The sequence below is a fragment of the Brassica napus genome, chromosome A4 (genome assembly GCF_020379485.1).
Source record: "Brassica napus cultivar Da-Ae chromosome A4, Da-Ae, whole genome shotgun sequence".
NCBI classification, from domain to species: Eukaryota; Viridiplantae; Streptophyta; class Magnoliopsida; order Brassicales; family Brassicaceae; genus Brassica; species Brassica napus.
Genome location: NC_063437.1, coordinates 6,030,129 through 6,045,897, shown reverse-complemented (window position 1 = coordinate 6,045,897; position 15,769 = coordinate 6,030,129). Strand labels below are relative to the sequence as shown.

General features: G+C 36.6%; 1 protein-coding gene and 1 pseudogene across 1 annotated transcript; one reads left to right on the top strand and one right to left on the bottom strand.

Moving 5' to 3' along the window:
* Nucleotides 1-982: 982 nt before the first annotated feature.
* LOC106383360 lies at nt 983-1,604 on the top strand (annotated as a pseudogene).
* Nucleotides 1,605-2,402: 798 nt separating this feature from the next.
* LOC125608142 lies at nt 2,403-8,255 on the bottom strand. Its single transcript, XM_048778088.1, has 2 exons — nt 4,212-8,255; nt 2,403-2,479 (listed from the first exon to the last, which is right to left on the bottom strand). The coding sequence occupies exons 1-2, from the start codon at nt 7,738-7,740 to the stop codon at nt 2,403-2,405; spliced, it is 3,606 nt and encodes a 1,201-aa protein (XP_048634045.1). The 5' UTR covers nt 7,741-8,255.
* Between the last annotated feature and the right edge of the window lie 7,514 nt (nt 8,256-15,769).

Below are 15,769 nucleotides of genomic sequence, written 5' to 3'. Positions count from 1 at the left end.
TTCCGATGGTTAAAAACTTTTACCGGCAGAAAAAAAGTCTCAGAAATAAGGTCGAAGAAAGATGTTGCAGAGCAAGGTTTCCAATAAGAAACAAGAGGAGTGCGAATTCAATTTACGTCTAATAGTTGGCCACAACTTATGTGTAAAGGTTTAGGATATATGAGTATCATAGGATGTCTATTCAGTTTGAACTTATTTTTTGGAGAAAAAAAGGATTGGAAGCATCACAAAAGTGCTCGAGGTTAACGATGAAGAATGTTGTAAAACAAGTCTTATAACTAAAAAGTTCGATTTTATTAAGATGCATAAGTATAAAACTGATATAGTAAATAGATAGCTACCAAAATTCTTAAAGGCAAAACAACATTATTATGTAAGATAAAAATATGGCATTAAGCAAACGAAAAAGACTTCAAGCGTGATCAACTCTCCAAGTCTGAATTCTTATCCTGCTATACGAATCCCGTGACAGCATACAAACACAAGAATATAGAAATTAGCGTAAATTATAATTAGTTTTGAGCTAACCAATAAATACATATGCAATTATTAACCTAGTATACTTACTTCGATTTGAAGTTTTCGATTTCTGCCATGTTAGGATCAAATAAGACTTCAGAACAACCTTGTAGGTTGGTTACAAAAGTGAAACCACATAATTATGAAGCATAAATGTTACGATACTAAAGAAATAAGTAAGAAATTTTTAATCTGCAATATTATATTGCTAACCTTTTCTCTGAAAAGTTGACAGACATGCAGTTTCTTTGGTGTTGCGTTATCATATAATTAAAAAATGTGCTAGGTAATGACTCAAAGCTGTTAGAAAATTATTAACTATTAAATGTAAAAGACGAAAAAGTAATACTCAAATTAAAGATCATGAAGAAAACGTTATTCCGGTTGATAAAAAAACGTTATTCCAAACAAACATGGACGTTGAAAGAATGGAACATATAACTGTTTTTTTTTTGTCATCCACACGACATGGACACACGTAAGATGAATGTATATTACTGTGATCACCATGAAGAGTATTGAGACCGATCCCAAATCTCCTTTAGTTCTCGACATGGCTTGCCAAAAGGCTCATTTCGAGAAGCAAATTCTCGACTTGAATAACAAAATCTCCAATCTCAAGAGCCTTAAACCTTCCAAAAATATCGACAATTTGTTCCAACAGATCATGTCCACGTGCTTCCCCACAGAGACAAATATCGACGTTGAAAAGTTGTGCCCAAAAGTCCAAAACATCAGAACCAATCTCATCAAGCTACGTAGTGAAGCTATAAGGTATTCAGAGCAACACTACTCTACGGTCTTGGGATCTCTCGAAGACAACCCACTTCACCATTTAGATATCTCTACCCCTGCTTACTACACTAACTACCTCAAACTGAGCAAGGTCGAGGTCGAGTCCCAACCAAGATCGCGTTCGTGGGCTCCGGTTCGTTGCCCTTCACATCCATCATCTTAGATACGTCCACCTCCCAAATACGACGTTCCACAACTTTGACATCGACCCTCAAGCCAATTGACTCGCCTCCCAACTTATCTCACGCGATAATGATCTTTTTAGTTTTAACGTATCTCGTGTGTTTTAGAAATGAAGAAAATAAGGAAACAAATTGTGAGAAGGTCTATCTAAGCGACATATGGCTAAGGTGGTGTGAATTCATTAAAGCCAATGCTTCTCCTTCTCTTTTAATATATAAGGGATATTTCTAAGACGAGACCAAAAAAATTGTTAGAAAGTTATGATAAGGTCAAAGATACAATTGCTATGATAAATGTCATCCTCATACAATTTGTTGTTATTTTGTTTTTTTTTTTTGTAAAGTCATGCTTGTAGACAGAACCTATTCCTGTTATCGTTACCAAATACCAAACCAGTATTTTGTAATTGTAAAATCGATCAAAATCAAAGGCCAGTGTGGTTAAGCATGTGCCAGAGCAATAATGTTGTTGGTTAAGAGTGAAGTATTATATGGAACAAACCCGATAGCTATAAATCAAGGACTCCAAGTCTCAAAACCCGAGTGACTTCGAGCTGGGAGGCCGGAGGTTTTCAAGTTCAAGGTCCAAGGAATGAGATGAAGAAGCCACCCCTTCGCCATTATATATGATCACGGACCACACAAACCAAAGCTCATTTCAAGCGAAAAAGAAAGACATGGTATAAGGATTAACAAATCCTTCAGCTCACCCCAATTATTGCTATTACAGGTCACAATTCTACCCCAACATACTTCAATCTGGGGAAGACATAAAGATAAAGTTCAGGGTCATAACTTAAGTCTGCATAAATTTGATAAGCTCAGATTTATATATATCTTCACTCATCAGTTGAATATAAAATAAGGATTCCTATATGAGTCAAGATCGTGTGAGATTGTAATTCATTAGAAGAATTGAACAAGAATCTCAGAGCCATGTGATGAACTCCTAGGATGCGTCTCTGGATGGATCGGGATAGATCCTTGCATAAACGAGTCAAGGACTCAAGTTTATCAAGGTTTGTGGATCGATTGGTGACACAAGAGGCTGCGGAAAGGCTCCTTGATACTCCTAGGCTATAGATCGGATATGACACACCAAACTAAGGCCCTTAACACTGGATACTACACACCAGCAGACTGGATATTACACACCAGACACTTCAACAACTCGCAAAGCAAGAGAGAAGACACCAAAAAGGTTTTAAACAAAAGATAACTTAGATTAGAATGAGGGTTTGTGATACACTTAAGTAGAGAGATCCTTGTACATGCACAAGGTCTCGAAAACATAAGAAATCATAAAGGAAAAGGCTCCACACGGTTTCAAAGTAATAACATAACACTTAGAGTAAAACATAATATAAGATAGATGATGAAGTCGGTCCAAGATGCCTTAGGCCGAGTTGCATCCAAGATACATCAACTAGGAATGTGTAAGTGAACTTGATACCTCATTAAAAACCTTGATTAGAAAACCCATTGGGACAAAACTAATCAAGGGAAAAAGAGTATACCAAGCCACTTGCCTAGATGATGATCAGCTTGATGATAAGATCACCTGAATGGTGATGAGTGTGTCTTGGTGGTTCAAGCTTCTACCAAGACAGTCTTCTTGCTCCTTAGAGATCTTCAGTATGTTTCCAACAGCTTCCTTGAGTTTTCTTGTCATTGCACGAGTTATGGGACCTGTGGGAATGGCTAGGACATCTTCTTCTTCAGCTAGTGTATCCTCAGTCTCTCCTTCTCCATCTTTATCAACTAGCTGGTCCATGATCATATCATCCCCTCCCACTTGAAAAGGATTTGTCCTCAAATCTGGCTCATCTGCAATAAAAGGGATCAAGTCAGTAACATTGAAGCTATTACTCACATCATACTTACCTCGCAAATCCAGCTTGTAGGCATTGTTGCTGATCTTTCTTATGACCTCAAAAGGTCCATCAATACGCGGCATTAGCTTGGACTTCCTTTCATTTGGAAACCTCTCTTTACTTAGGTGAATCCAGACCTGATCACCCACTTCAAAGGCCATCTCACGCCTTCCTTTGTTGGCATGCTTAACATACTGTTTGGTTTTCGCCTCAATGTTGAGCCTAGCCTGCTCGTGGAGTTGCTTCACCATCTCTGCCTTCTTTTTGCCATCAAAGCTGACCCTTTCACACTCAGGTAAAGGGATTAAATCCAAAGGAGAGTTGGGATTGAACCCATAAACAATTTCAAAAGGAGAAAACTTAGAAGTAGAATGCACAGCATGATTGTATGCAAATTCACAATGAGGCAAATAGTCTTCCCATGATTTCAAGTTTTTCTTTATGAATGCACGCAAGAGTGTTCCAAGAGTCCTATTAACTACTTCAGTTTGTCCATCAGTTTGTGGATGACAAGTAGTAGAAAACAAGAGTTTAGTACCTAGCTTAGACCAAAGAGTCTTCCAAAAATAACTAAGAAACTTAGTATCTCTATCAGAAACAATAGTCTTAGGCATGCCATGTATGCGCACAATCTCTTTAAAGAACAAATTAGCAATATGCAATGCATCATCAGTTTTGTGACAAGCTATGAAATGTGCCATCTTTGAGAACCTATCCACAACTACAAAGATAGAATCCTTTCCAGTCCTAGTTCTAGGCAAGCCAACAATGAAATCCATAGATATGTCATTCCAAGGATGATAAGGTATAGGGAGAGGAGTATACAAACCGTGAGACTGAACCTTAGACTTAGCTTGCTTGCAAGTTGCACATCTCTCACATAGTTTCTCCACATCTCTTTTCATCCGAGGCCAAAAGAAGTGATCCTGCAAAGTTTTACGAGTCTTTGCAACACCAAAGTGACCCATGAGACTTCCTCCATGAGATTCCCTAACAAACAAGTCTCTCAAAGAACAGTTAGGCACACACAATCGATTATCATAGAAAAGAAAACCATCATGTCTAAAGTAGTGTCCTACAGCCAATTTCTCACAAGAATTGTAAGCCTCTCTAAAATCAGGATCATTCTCATACATTCCTTTAATCTGCTCAAATCCTAATAGCTTAGCATCAAGAGTGTTCAAGAGAACATACCTTCTGGATAGTGCATCAGCAACTATGTTTTCCTTACCTTGTTTATACTTGATGACATAAGGAAATGTCTCAATGAACTCAACCCACCTTGCGTGTCTCTTGCTGAGCTTGTTCTGTCCTTTGAGGTATTTGAGAGACTCATGATCTGTGTGTATGACGAATTCTTTAGGCCAGAGATAGTGCTGCCAAGTCTGCAAGGCTCTCACCAAGGCATACAGCTCTTTATCATAAGTTGCATAGTTGAGGGTAGCTCCTCCAAGCTTCTCACTGAAGTATGCAATGGGTCTCTTCTCCTGCATCAATACAGCACCAATACCAATTCCTGAGGCATCACATTCTATTTCAAAAGTTTTATGAAAGTCAGGAAGTATAAGAAGAGGGGCATGAGTAAGCTTCTCTTTAAGGCATTGGATAGCAAGTTCTTGTGCTTCTCCCCACTTGAATCCGACTTCTTTCTTGATTACTTCAGTCAAGGGAGATGCAATGGTGCTGAAGTCTTTCACAAAGCGCCTATAGAAGCCAGCAAGTCCATGGAAGCTTCTTACTTCACTCACGGTCTTAGGGATTGGCCATTCTTGTATAGCCCTTACTTTCTCCGGATCAACTTTAACCCCATCTACACCCACAATAAAACCTAAAAAGACCAAGTTATCTGTGCAGAATGTACATTTCTTAAGATTAGCATAAAGTTTTTCTTTTCTCAACACATCAAGAACAGTCTTAAGATGGTCTATATGCTCTTCTAGACTCTGACTGTAGATTAGGATATCATCAAAGTAAACTACCACAAACAAACCTATAAAGGACCTAAGCACATGGTTCATCAATCTCATGAAAGTACTAGGTGCATTAGTCAATCCAAAGGGCATAACTAACCACTCATATAACCCATGCTTAGTCTTAAAGGCAGTTTTCCACTCATCTCCTTCTTTCATCCTAATCTGATGATATCCACTCTTTAGATCTATCTTAGAAAAGATGCATGAACCATGTAATTCATCAAGCATATCATCTAATCTAGGAATAGGATGGCGATACTTCACTGTTATATTGTTGATTGCTCTACAATCAACACACATGCGCCAGCTCCCATCTTTCTTGGGCACAAGCAGTACTGGAACAGCACAAGGGCTCATGCTCTCTCGGATATGCCCTTTCTCCATCAGTTCCTCCACTTGCCTTTGTAGTTCTTTGGTCTCAACCGGATTGGTTCTGTATGCTGGCCTGTTGGGAAGTGTAGAACCAGGCACAAATTCAATTTGGTGTTCAATCCCTCGCACTGGTGGTAGTCCTTTGGGACTATCTTCTGGAAAAACATCTTGATATTCCTGCAAAAGAGATACAAGTTCACTCGGATACTCCGGTGCAATATCAGTAGTAGTCAAGAGTGATTCCTTATAGATAAACAAAAGAATAGGGAGGTTAGAGCAGAGAGATCTTTTAACATCACCAGACTTGGCATAGAAGTTTAGTTGCTTTGTTGAATCAGCGGGTAGATCAATCTCTTTCTTCTTTTGTAGTTGGAGCTGATCAACCTGAACTTCCTTAGGAGTCATAGGCACAAGAACTGTCTTTCTCCCTTTAAACTCAAAGGTGTGCTTGTTGGCATACCCATCATGTATCACACGTCTATCTGATTGCCACGGCCTTCCAAGGATAATGTGTCCAGCTTCCATAGGCAACACATCACATAGAATATCATCTTCATATTTACCAATGGCTAAAGGAACTACAACCTGAGTAGAGACTCTCATTTCGCCCTCTTCATTGAGCCATTGGAGCCTATATGGTTTAGGATGCTTCTGGACCCTCAAACCCAACTTTTTAACCATAGTCTCACTCGCAACGTTGACACAACTGCCTCCATCCACAATAAGACTACAGACCTTTCCTTGTACTAGACATCTAGTATAGAAGAGATTCTCTCTTTGCTCCATCTCTTCGGTCTTGCTTTGAAGACTCAAGGTTCTTCTAGCAACTAGCAACCTTCCAACGACCGGGTTGGCAACATACTCCTCTTCTAAACTGTGATCTTCTTCGGCCTCTGTCTCCTCATCAGTAGATTCATATTCTCCATTGTCATGAAGGATCATCACACGTTTGTTGGTGCATTCATTAGCGTAGTGTCCTCTTCCTTGGCACTTAAAACACTTAACATCTCTTGATCTTGTAGTAGAGGCTTCAGCTTTCCCTTTATCCTTGCTGAAAGAACTAGTAGGTTTGTCCTCATCCTTTTGATATGACTTGCTCTCTTTCTGGTGACTTGGCTTATCTTCCTTAGCACCTTGATATCTAGTTCCATAGTTGCCTCGAGAGTGACCTTTTCTCTTTACTTGTTGTTCCACTAGAATGGCTTTGTGTAGCATCTCCTCCATCTCCAAGTAGTGTTGCATCTCCACACTGTCTTGTATCTCACGGTTGAGTCCTCCAAGAAACCGTGCCATAGTAGCTTCTCTATCCTCAGATATGCAAGCTCTTAACATCAACAACTCCATCTCCTGATAGTATTCTTCGACTGTCCGTGAGCCTTGCGTGAGTTTTCTTAGCTTCTGATGGAGATCCCGGTGGTAATGGCTAGGTACAAATCTCTTGCGCATGAGAGCCTTCATTTCTGCCCAAGTCTCAACAGGAAATTCCCCATTGCGCCTTCTATTGGTGACTAGTTGATCCCACCAACTCAAAGCATAATCATAGAACTCAGTAACAGCAATTTGAATCTTCTTAGCTTCTGAATAACGCCGACAATTGAAGACTAGATCAATCTTCTTCTCCCATTCTAGATAAGCATCAGGATCGGCTTTGCCATGGAAAGGAGGTATCTTGATCTTAACTCCAGCAAGCTCATCTCTTTGATACCTACGCCCTTCATGGTCACGTCTAGATCTTCTACTGCTGTGTCTAGAGGAAGAGCTATGTCTAGAAGCTGAGCTGTGCCGTGCCCTATCTCTTTCATAAAAGTTATCAGTTTCTTGTGAACCAGCATGCTCTTGTCGTTCACGTCCATTCCTCCTAGGTGCTTGCTGATGATCAGTCGTTTGGTCTTGTCTACCAGGGGCTCTCTGATCGTATCTCTCATCCAGCAACTTTACCAAGTCTTCCATTACTTGTTTGGTGATAGCTTCTTGTAGGAGTTTGTTTCTTCTCATATACGTTGCATCATCTTCTTCAGTTCCCATTGTTTTCTGTTACACACAAAAGACTGAAACAAGTAAGTAGTTCCACGGGCAATTTGATTTATGATTCGAGATTCAATGAAAGAAACAATCGGAAACAATCAAACAAATCTCAAGCAACGCGGCAAATCAATACCGTGATCAACAAGTAAGGAATTCAAATCGATTTTATTGAAACAATCAACTCAGATTTATCAGAAAAGGATTCGAGAATCAACAGGTGATGATTTGAGATTAAACAAAACTTGATCTACGGTTCTAGTAACAGATCGAATCACACGAACACAAGGAACTTTCGGATCAAGCAATCTAGTAACGTAATCGACAAGAATGTGAAAAGTTTTGTTCAAAACTTGATCAGAATCCTCAGATCTATCAATATTGAACCACGAAACAATAGATCTATCAATTCTATCAATGATACTAATCAGATCGAGTGAGAAACAACACGCAAATCCCAAATGATCAATGATATAAAACGATAACGAGTAGATCTTATGAACAAACAAAAGAGAAATCGAAACTCCCCTTCCAGAGTGCTCTGATACCACTTGATGAACTCCTAGGATGCGTCTCTGGATGGATCGGGATAGATCCTTGCATAAACGAGTCAAGGACTCAAGTTTATCAAGGTTTGTGGATCGATTGGTGACACAAGAGGCTGCGGAAAGGCTCCTTGATACTCCTAGGCTATAGATCGGATATGACACACCAAACTAAGGCCCTTAACACTGGATACTACACACCAGCAGACTGGATATTACACACCAGACACTTCAACAACTCGCAAAGCAAGAGAGAAGACACCAAAAAGGTTTTAAACAAAAGATAACTTAGATTAGAATGAGGGTTTGTGATACACTTAAGTAGAGAGATCCTTGTACATGCACAAGGTCTCGAAAACATAAGAAATCATAAAGGAAAAGGCTCCACACGGTTTCAAAGTAATAACATAACACTTAGAGTAAAACATAATATAAGATAGATGATGAAGTCGGTCCAAGATGCCTTAGGCCGAGTTGCATCCAAGATACATCAACTAGGAATGTGTAAGTGAACTTGATACCTCATTAAAAACCTTGATTAGAAAACCCATTGGGACAAAACTAATCAAGGGAAAAAGAGTATACCAAGCCACTTGCCTAGATGATGATCAGCTTGATGATAAGATCACCTGAATGGTGATGAGTGTGTCTTGGTGGTTCAAGCTTCTACCAAGACAGTCTTCTTGCTCCTTAGAGATCTTCAGTATGTTTCCAACAGCTTCCTTGAGTTTTCTTGTCATTGCACGAGTTATGGGACCTGTGGGAATGGCTAGGACATCTTCTTCTTCAGCTAGTGTATCCTCAGTCTCTCCTTCTCCATCTTTATCAACTAGCTGGTCCATGATCATATCACCATGAGACTACAGTCTCATTTTTATTATATGAATAATATACATTTACAATTTTAGTGAAATAGCCTTTTAAACCAGTATAAGTTAATCTCGATTAAAACTAATATAATAATCATCCTCCCCCACCGCACTCTTGTGTCCGTACTTCCTAGGGTATCCACACTTTTTCTTCATAAGTCCGCTGGAAAAATCTTCTGCTCCCGGCCGTGGAACGCTCTTAGCAATGGATTTTTTGAGGGGGAGCGTTGTAGGTGGATTTGAAGTTTTTGATCCTTGAGCCATATGAAAGTCTGATGATGGGTTGGATCTCACCACCGTCGTTCCCGTTGGCTGTCTTTCATGGTTTATCTTTTATTGTGGATGTTGTAGATTTCGCTTGAAAGAAACTTTCGGTGAAGTGATCTTAAATAGGATGAGAAAGAATGGGAGGTGACATTATATCATGAAGGAAGGATTGAAGAGAATAATTGAATGATGGAGATTTATTGTGACTTGTGATAACGGTGGTTTGAAGTGACTCCAAACGATGAAGACGGAGGAGAAGAGTCTAAACGATTAACGCTTTCATGGCAGATTAGGTTGTCGTAAGATGGACTTGAATTGGGCCAATGTGAATTATTATAGGCGCAGACATTTGTAGACTTTGTGATGTGGCAGTTTGAAAAAACTTACTTTCCTCTAAAAACACTTTTAAAATACAATTATAAAATCATTGAACCAAAATATAAAAAACTGTAAAATTTAATTGGTTGAACAGTTTCCAATAAAATTAAAATTAACTTTAAAATCTCAAAACATCTTATGTTTTGAAACAACATAACCTTTCTAAAACATCATATAATTTGAAACAAAAAGAATATATAGACTAAATAAGGAAAGGACATGTGTGTTTGACTCCCAAGGAAAAGCTTTGATTTGAGCCAAAATAAAATAAAATAAAAGAAGGCCATGGCCATCCTACAATATTTGAGAGGTGACATAGGTTGTAGACCTAACTCCTAACCAAATCACATTCAATAGCTAACGACGATCTAAAACTCGTCCACTTACTAACAACGATGCATTATGCATATATGGTTTAATAAAACAATGATCCAAAGCTCTCTAGTGGGTATATTGTCGCTATTGTTATGTTTTGAAGACATTTGCAATGAACATTGTCACTCCAAGATATCATATGTTCATGTCCAATCTTTCCAGATCCAAGCGATCATTTATCTGATTTTGTCATCAAGTTGATTGCTTCTACATCTCTATCCTTATTTAGTACTGAAATTTTTTTTTCTTGTCAGTTTAGCTTTTTAGGATTTGAGATGTTAAATTGTCTATAATGTTGAAATGATTAAGTCGAGATGTCTTTGTAAAAATATAAATTGATATTAAGTAGCAATGACATGACCTGCTGAAAATGAGGTAACGAAATAAAAGATATTGAATAAGAAGTGTACATATTTTTGGAGGATTCATTCCCAATCTTTCACCATATTTTGTTGTGAATCTTTTTTCTTGTCGATAGTTTTATTTTCAAAAGAAGAAAAAGAAGACCATGATTGAGTAAATCCTCTTTGTGGAATATTCATTTTTAAACTCCAAAGAGTATTTTTACTTTTACATTCAGTTAGTTAACTTTTTTGAAAAAAAAAATATATATATATATATATATATATATATTTTTTTTTTTTTTTTTTCATTTGTCTTTCTTTCCTTGTGGAACATACGGGGTTTTAATTGGGGTCAAATTTGAAAGACTGGTTTGCCGTCGTTCAATTTTTTAAAAAAAATCTCAGAAAATTAATTTTAGATTCTTATTTTTGTGGACAGTAATATTATTTAGCCCTAGTAGAAAAATAGGTAAACATGATATTAAGTTCAATTGGCCAGAATTAACTAAATACAATAAAAAGACAAAAGTTCACTATCTTGATTAACATTTATGTTATTCATTATTATAAATAATGCAACAAATCCAATACAAACATATCAGTACTTTATTTATATGTCACCTTCAATACTTCATTATAAGGCTCCCAATAAAAAAACTATATTATTTGTTCTATTAAAGAGAATAACAAAATAAAAATGTAAAAAATACTTGAAAGATATCATGGTTGGGCATCATATTTATTCACCAGACTTAACCAGAACGTCAACACGCAATTGCGCAAAAGCAATTCATAGGTTTTCTGTCTTTTGACCCAAAACATGTACTCTTCGCTTTAGCTCCGCGTTTCTCACGACACTTAGCTTGGCATTCAGAATCAACACATAATCCATTTTTGTTTACAGGGAGTTGTTGTTCATCACAATATTTTCTCTTCTCTTGTGCATTTGCTATTATTCCTGTTGAATATAAAATATTAGATTTTTTTTAGTCAAAATGAAAAAATATTACTAATTTTTCCCTTTTTGGAATATAATTTTTGTAACACAAATATAATTTTTTTAAATGGAAAGAAAAAGACTGATTTTGAAATTTTTATTTTAAGAATTATTACCAATAGAAAAATAGATTTGAATAAAGAAAAACAAATGAGCATATATATGATTTAATCAGAAAACTATTTTTTTCTTTGATGAAGATATACTCTGAATAATTTCTGAATATAATGATAAAGTGAGAGTAACATATAAATATGTTTTCAATTATTTAATTTAAAAAATTAACATATTACTACAAAATGTACAAATATAATGTAACATATTATATAAATTTACTTAAAAGGGCATTAATAATTATGAAAAACACATGTTACAAATTTTGTATGTTTTAAAACAAAAAACTGAAAGATAGATGATAAAAAGTGGAAATTTGTGGAACCATTTATATATTATAGTTCTTCATAAATTATGAAGACTATATATATTTTTACAAAAACCTCCAAACTCGGTTTTCTAGTTTTAATGTATGTTATGAAATTTACATAAAAGAGATACTTAAAATAAAAACTTCTACACTATATAAATTATAATGTATTTTACACAATATAGCCAGATTGATATTTTAAAAATATCAAAATTATATATTCAATATCAGTTAAGGTAAACTTAAAATATAAATACAAACCTCACACAAGAATGATGAAGATAATCAAGACTGTAAACGAGAGTTGAGGGGTTTTCCTCATCATATATGAGAGAAGTGAATTGATAATGGTTTTAAACTATAAAAGCAAAGCTGATGTATTTTTGTTTTGCCAACAAACATATATATATATATATAGTTAAAATAGCTAATTTAAGCCATTAACTTTATTATGTTCCGCTTTTGCCGAATCTATTTTGAAAAAGTTTCAAACTTTTTGCTCATCTAATATGTGAAAGCTTTAGACTCGTTCACTTATGTTTCTATAAATAAATAGAATGATAAATTTCATATGCGTTAAAAATTATTTTTAATATTATAAAAAAATTGCTATTTTATGGTAGTTTGAAAAATTGTGGAATGATCTGTATGATATACCATGGATTTTACCAATTATTAGCCATGGTATATAAGTGTTTTAAGATATATTTACTACGATGTAGAGTCTATTTAGAGTATTTACAGGTTCATGGACGATTTGGAGGAAAGTTGTGATTTTGGTGTCTTTTGGAGCCTTTTGAGTGAAGAGTTGCACATACGCATCAGATGTTTTGATATGTATGAAGACCTTCCCACCGTTATACTGAGCCCATCTTTTGACACGAGATCAAGCTATGCGTTAGCTTTCCAATGCCACCAGTCTAAGGTCATTCAGCATCATGTAGCAGAGGTTAAGCCTGTTTTACTGAAGAGTGGTTAGTCTGCCTCGCGAGAGCTAGGAAGCTGTCGAGGAGATGAAAGACTGTCAATCAACGGTGCACCCTTGCCATCGATCGACGGTGATTCCAGAATATGGACCAAACATATTTTATGACCGACTGAAGCCCATAAGCCACACCAAGTTACCAAAATACCCATGGACGACCAAAACCCTATTTAGGTATTTCTAAGCCATTGTTGACGGCTACACGCCTTTTTTATTCTTGTTCTAGGTTAGGAGAGAAATGAGGAACTCCTACAAAGTCCTCCTAGAACTCCATTGGTTTTTATATCTATTCTATTGAAGTTTTATATCTATTCATCTATGATTTCTGTGACAAATTTCATGCTTGAATAGATCCACCTGTTAGGTTTAGGGTTCAAATAGGTTATGAGGGATTAGCCCCAAATATAGAATTTCTAGGTTGTGATATTCATCAATAAGATGTTCTTATTGCTTGTGTTCTAGAATCGCGAACTAGAACCATGATCTTAGAATCACTAGGCACAAATGATAGCTTGGTCTTTTCTTTGAATAGATCCTCATTGAACTAGGATTGCTAGAAACAAGTGATAACTGATCTAGGAACCGTAGTGAGTACTTTATCAACCCGCGCGCAAAGCTTGCTAGAAGCGTGTCGATCGATATTCCAATAGAATAATCGATCGACGTCGTGAAAGGTGTATCCATCGATATTCCTCTAGAATCATCGATCGACACTTTCCAATTGATCGACAAACGATAGTTGAGATCATTAGATCTAGTCAATAGACGAATCTAAGCAAGAGCCAATCGATTTGTTCTTAATTGTTGAGCTCTAATATCTTACATACAACAATTAGTCTCTATATCATTATAATCCTGATTACCTGAATATAAACCATAGATCTAGCAACCATCCTTTCATCAAGCAACTCAATCAATCAACCGAACAACTACCTTGCTCACTACTGCTATTTACATTTAAACTATTAGACTAGCTTAATCATACAACTATTAGATCTTTTGTGTGCCCTAGCGCCATGTGAATTCGATTGGTAAGTACTACAACTCGACCTCTTATTTGAGAGAGTATAAATCACTCCTTAGGGTAATTTGAGTGATATCAAATTTGGCGCCGTTGACGGGGAGCTTTGATCGCCATTAGATCTTGTTTAGTTAGATTTAGTCTAGGTTTTATAATTGTTCGAAAAAACTCATAAAGTTTTTTCTTTTGTTTCAAGTACATACATATGAATACCAGAAGCAGCAAGGAAATATGGCTCTTACTAGTAGAGCCACTGGATTTGGAATGCATTACCATAAGTCTAAGAGGGCAGTCGACACCCTCCAAGCAGCGATTGGCAGCATAGAAATCCAAGCATCGTTCGACACTATTCATCCTGCGTCGATCGACACTATTCACCTGACGTCGATCGACATTGTTCATCTCGCGTCGATCGATACTGTTCATCCGGGTACTGTTCACCACGACATTGTTCATCGGCCGCCGATCAACACTGTTCATCAACCGTCGATCAACATTGTTCATCAACCGTCGATCGACAGTGTTCATCAACCGTCGATATACACTATTCATCCACCGTTGATCGACACTATTTATCGCGACACTGTTCATTGTGACACTGTTCATTGTGACACTATTCATCGAAACACTGTTCATCGAAACACTGTTCATCATGACGTTGTTCATCAAGACACTGTTCACTGTGGCACTGTTCATCATAGTATTGTTCATCATGGTACTGTTCATCCGATGACCGACACCACTTGTGTGGAGACAGAGAAGGTCGAAGTGCTTATACTTAAGGTCAATAAGGATGGGATATTAAGAGACGAAGAAGGTCACCCTTGCTACATCACAGGACAATTGATTAATACATAGGGTGATGTAATCCCTGATGTGATTGCTGTTCTTGAGACAAACGATTTTGATGTGAGCCGAGAATGGTTTGATTGGGTAGGTCAATACCCCTTCCATGGTCTTCTTTGTGAAGATCCCATAAACCACATTCAAAAGCTTGAGGATCTAGTTTCAAGGAGTGAGCAGAATTAAATATATGTAGACCACATACTTTGTAAGATCTTCCCTTATTCTCTCTAGAGATGTATTCCGCTGGTTCAGATAGCTGCAGCCAGGATCTCTAACCTGCTGAGAGGACATTACAAGCGTCACTAAGGCTTTTTAAAAGAGAACACAAAATTTAAAATAAAAATATAAAATTGGTTTATATTTTTTTATTTTTATTTCTTTTCACTTTGATATAGTTGAAGAAATCTAAAGTAAGAATAACTAAAACCTTTTTCTAAAGGTTTCAAATTTTTATAGCTTAAATTCCCATCTTCGTAATTTTCAAAAATGAAGATGTAGTTTAATTTTATTTATTACGAAAGCTGAAACAGAAAGTCGAGACCAATACATATTATGCTAAAATTATGAAAAACCAATTTGGTCATTTGCTTGTGGATCATTACATCCATTAGCATGATATATATATATATATAAAATTTTTTGAGAAAAAGAGATAGTCAAATTATAGTAATAATGCAGGAGTGATAATATTTGTATATTTGTGGCCAGTATAAATGAATTAGATGAATTTAGTTATTTTCTTCTAGGAATAGCAGTGGTCGCACCTTCTACTGATGTTGTTGGGATGACATATGATTGTAGACTCTGTTGCTTGTAAAGTGTTTGAGAGAGATTTGAGTATTTTAAATCTCACTTCATGAAATGTTATTCTTAATGTGACTTCAACATTGATCCGAGTTTATGGTCATGCCTCCAACCAATTTTATCAATGTAGGGTTTTCCTATATTTTTGTAACTTCTGCAAAACATTGGTGTACGGTA

Bases quoted from the DNA above. Each gene is read 5' to 3' on its own strand.
- LOC125608142 (XM_048778088.1), bottom strand. From the start codon at position 7,740: ATGGGAACTGAAGAAGATGATGCAACGTATATGAGAAGAAACAAACTC. The intron at 2,480-4,211 runs TTCAGTCTCACG...CGTTTATGCAAG, and splicing joins CAAGCAAGCTAAGTCTAAGG to GATCTATCCCGATCCATCCA.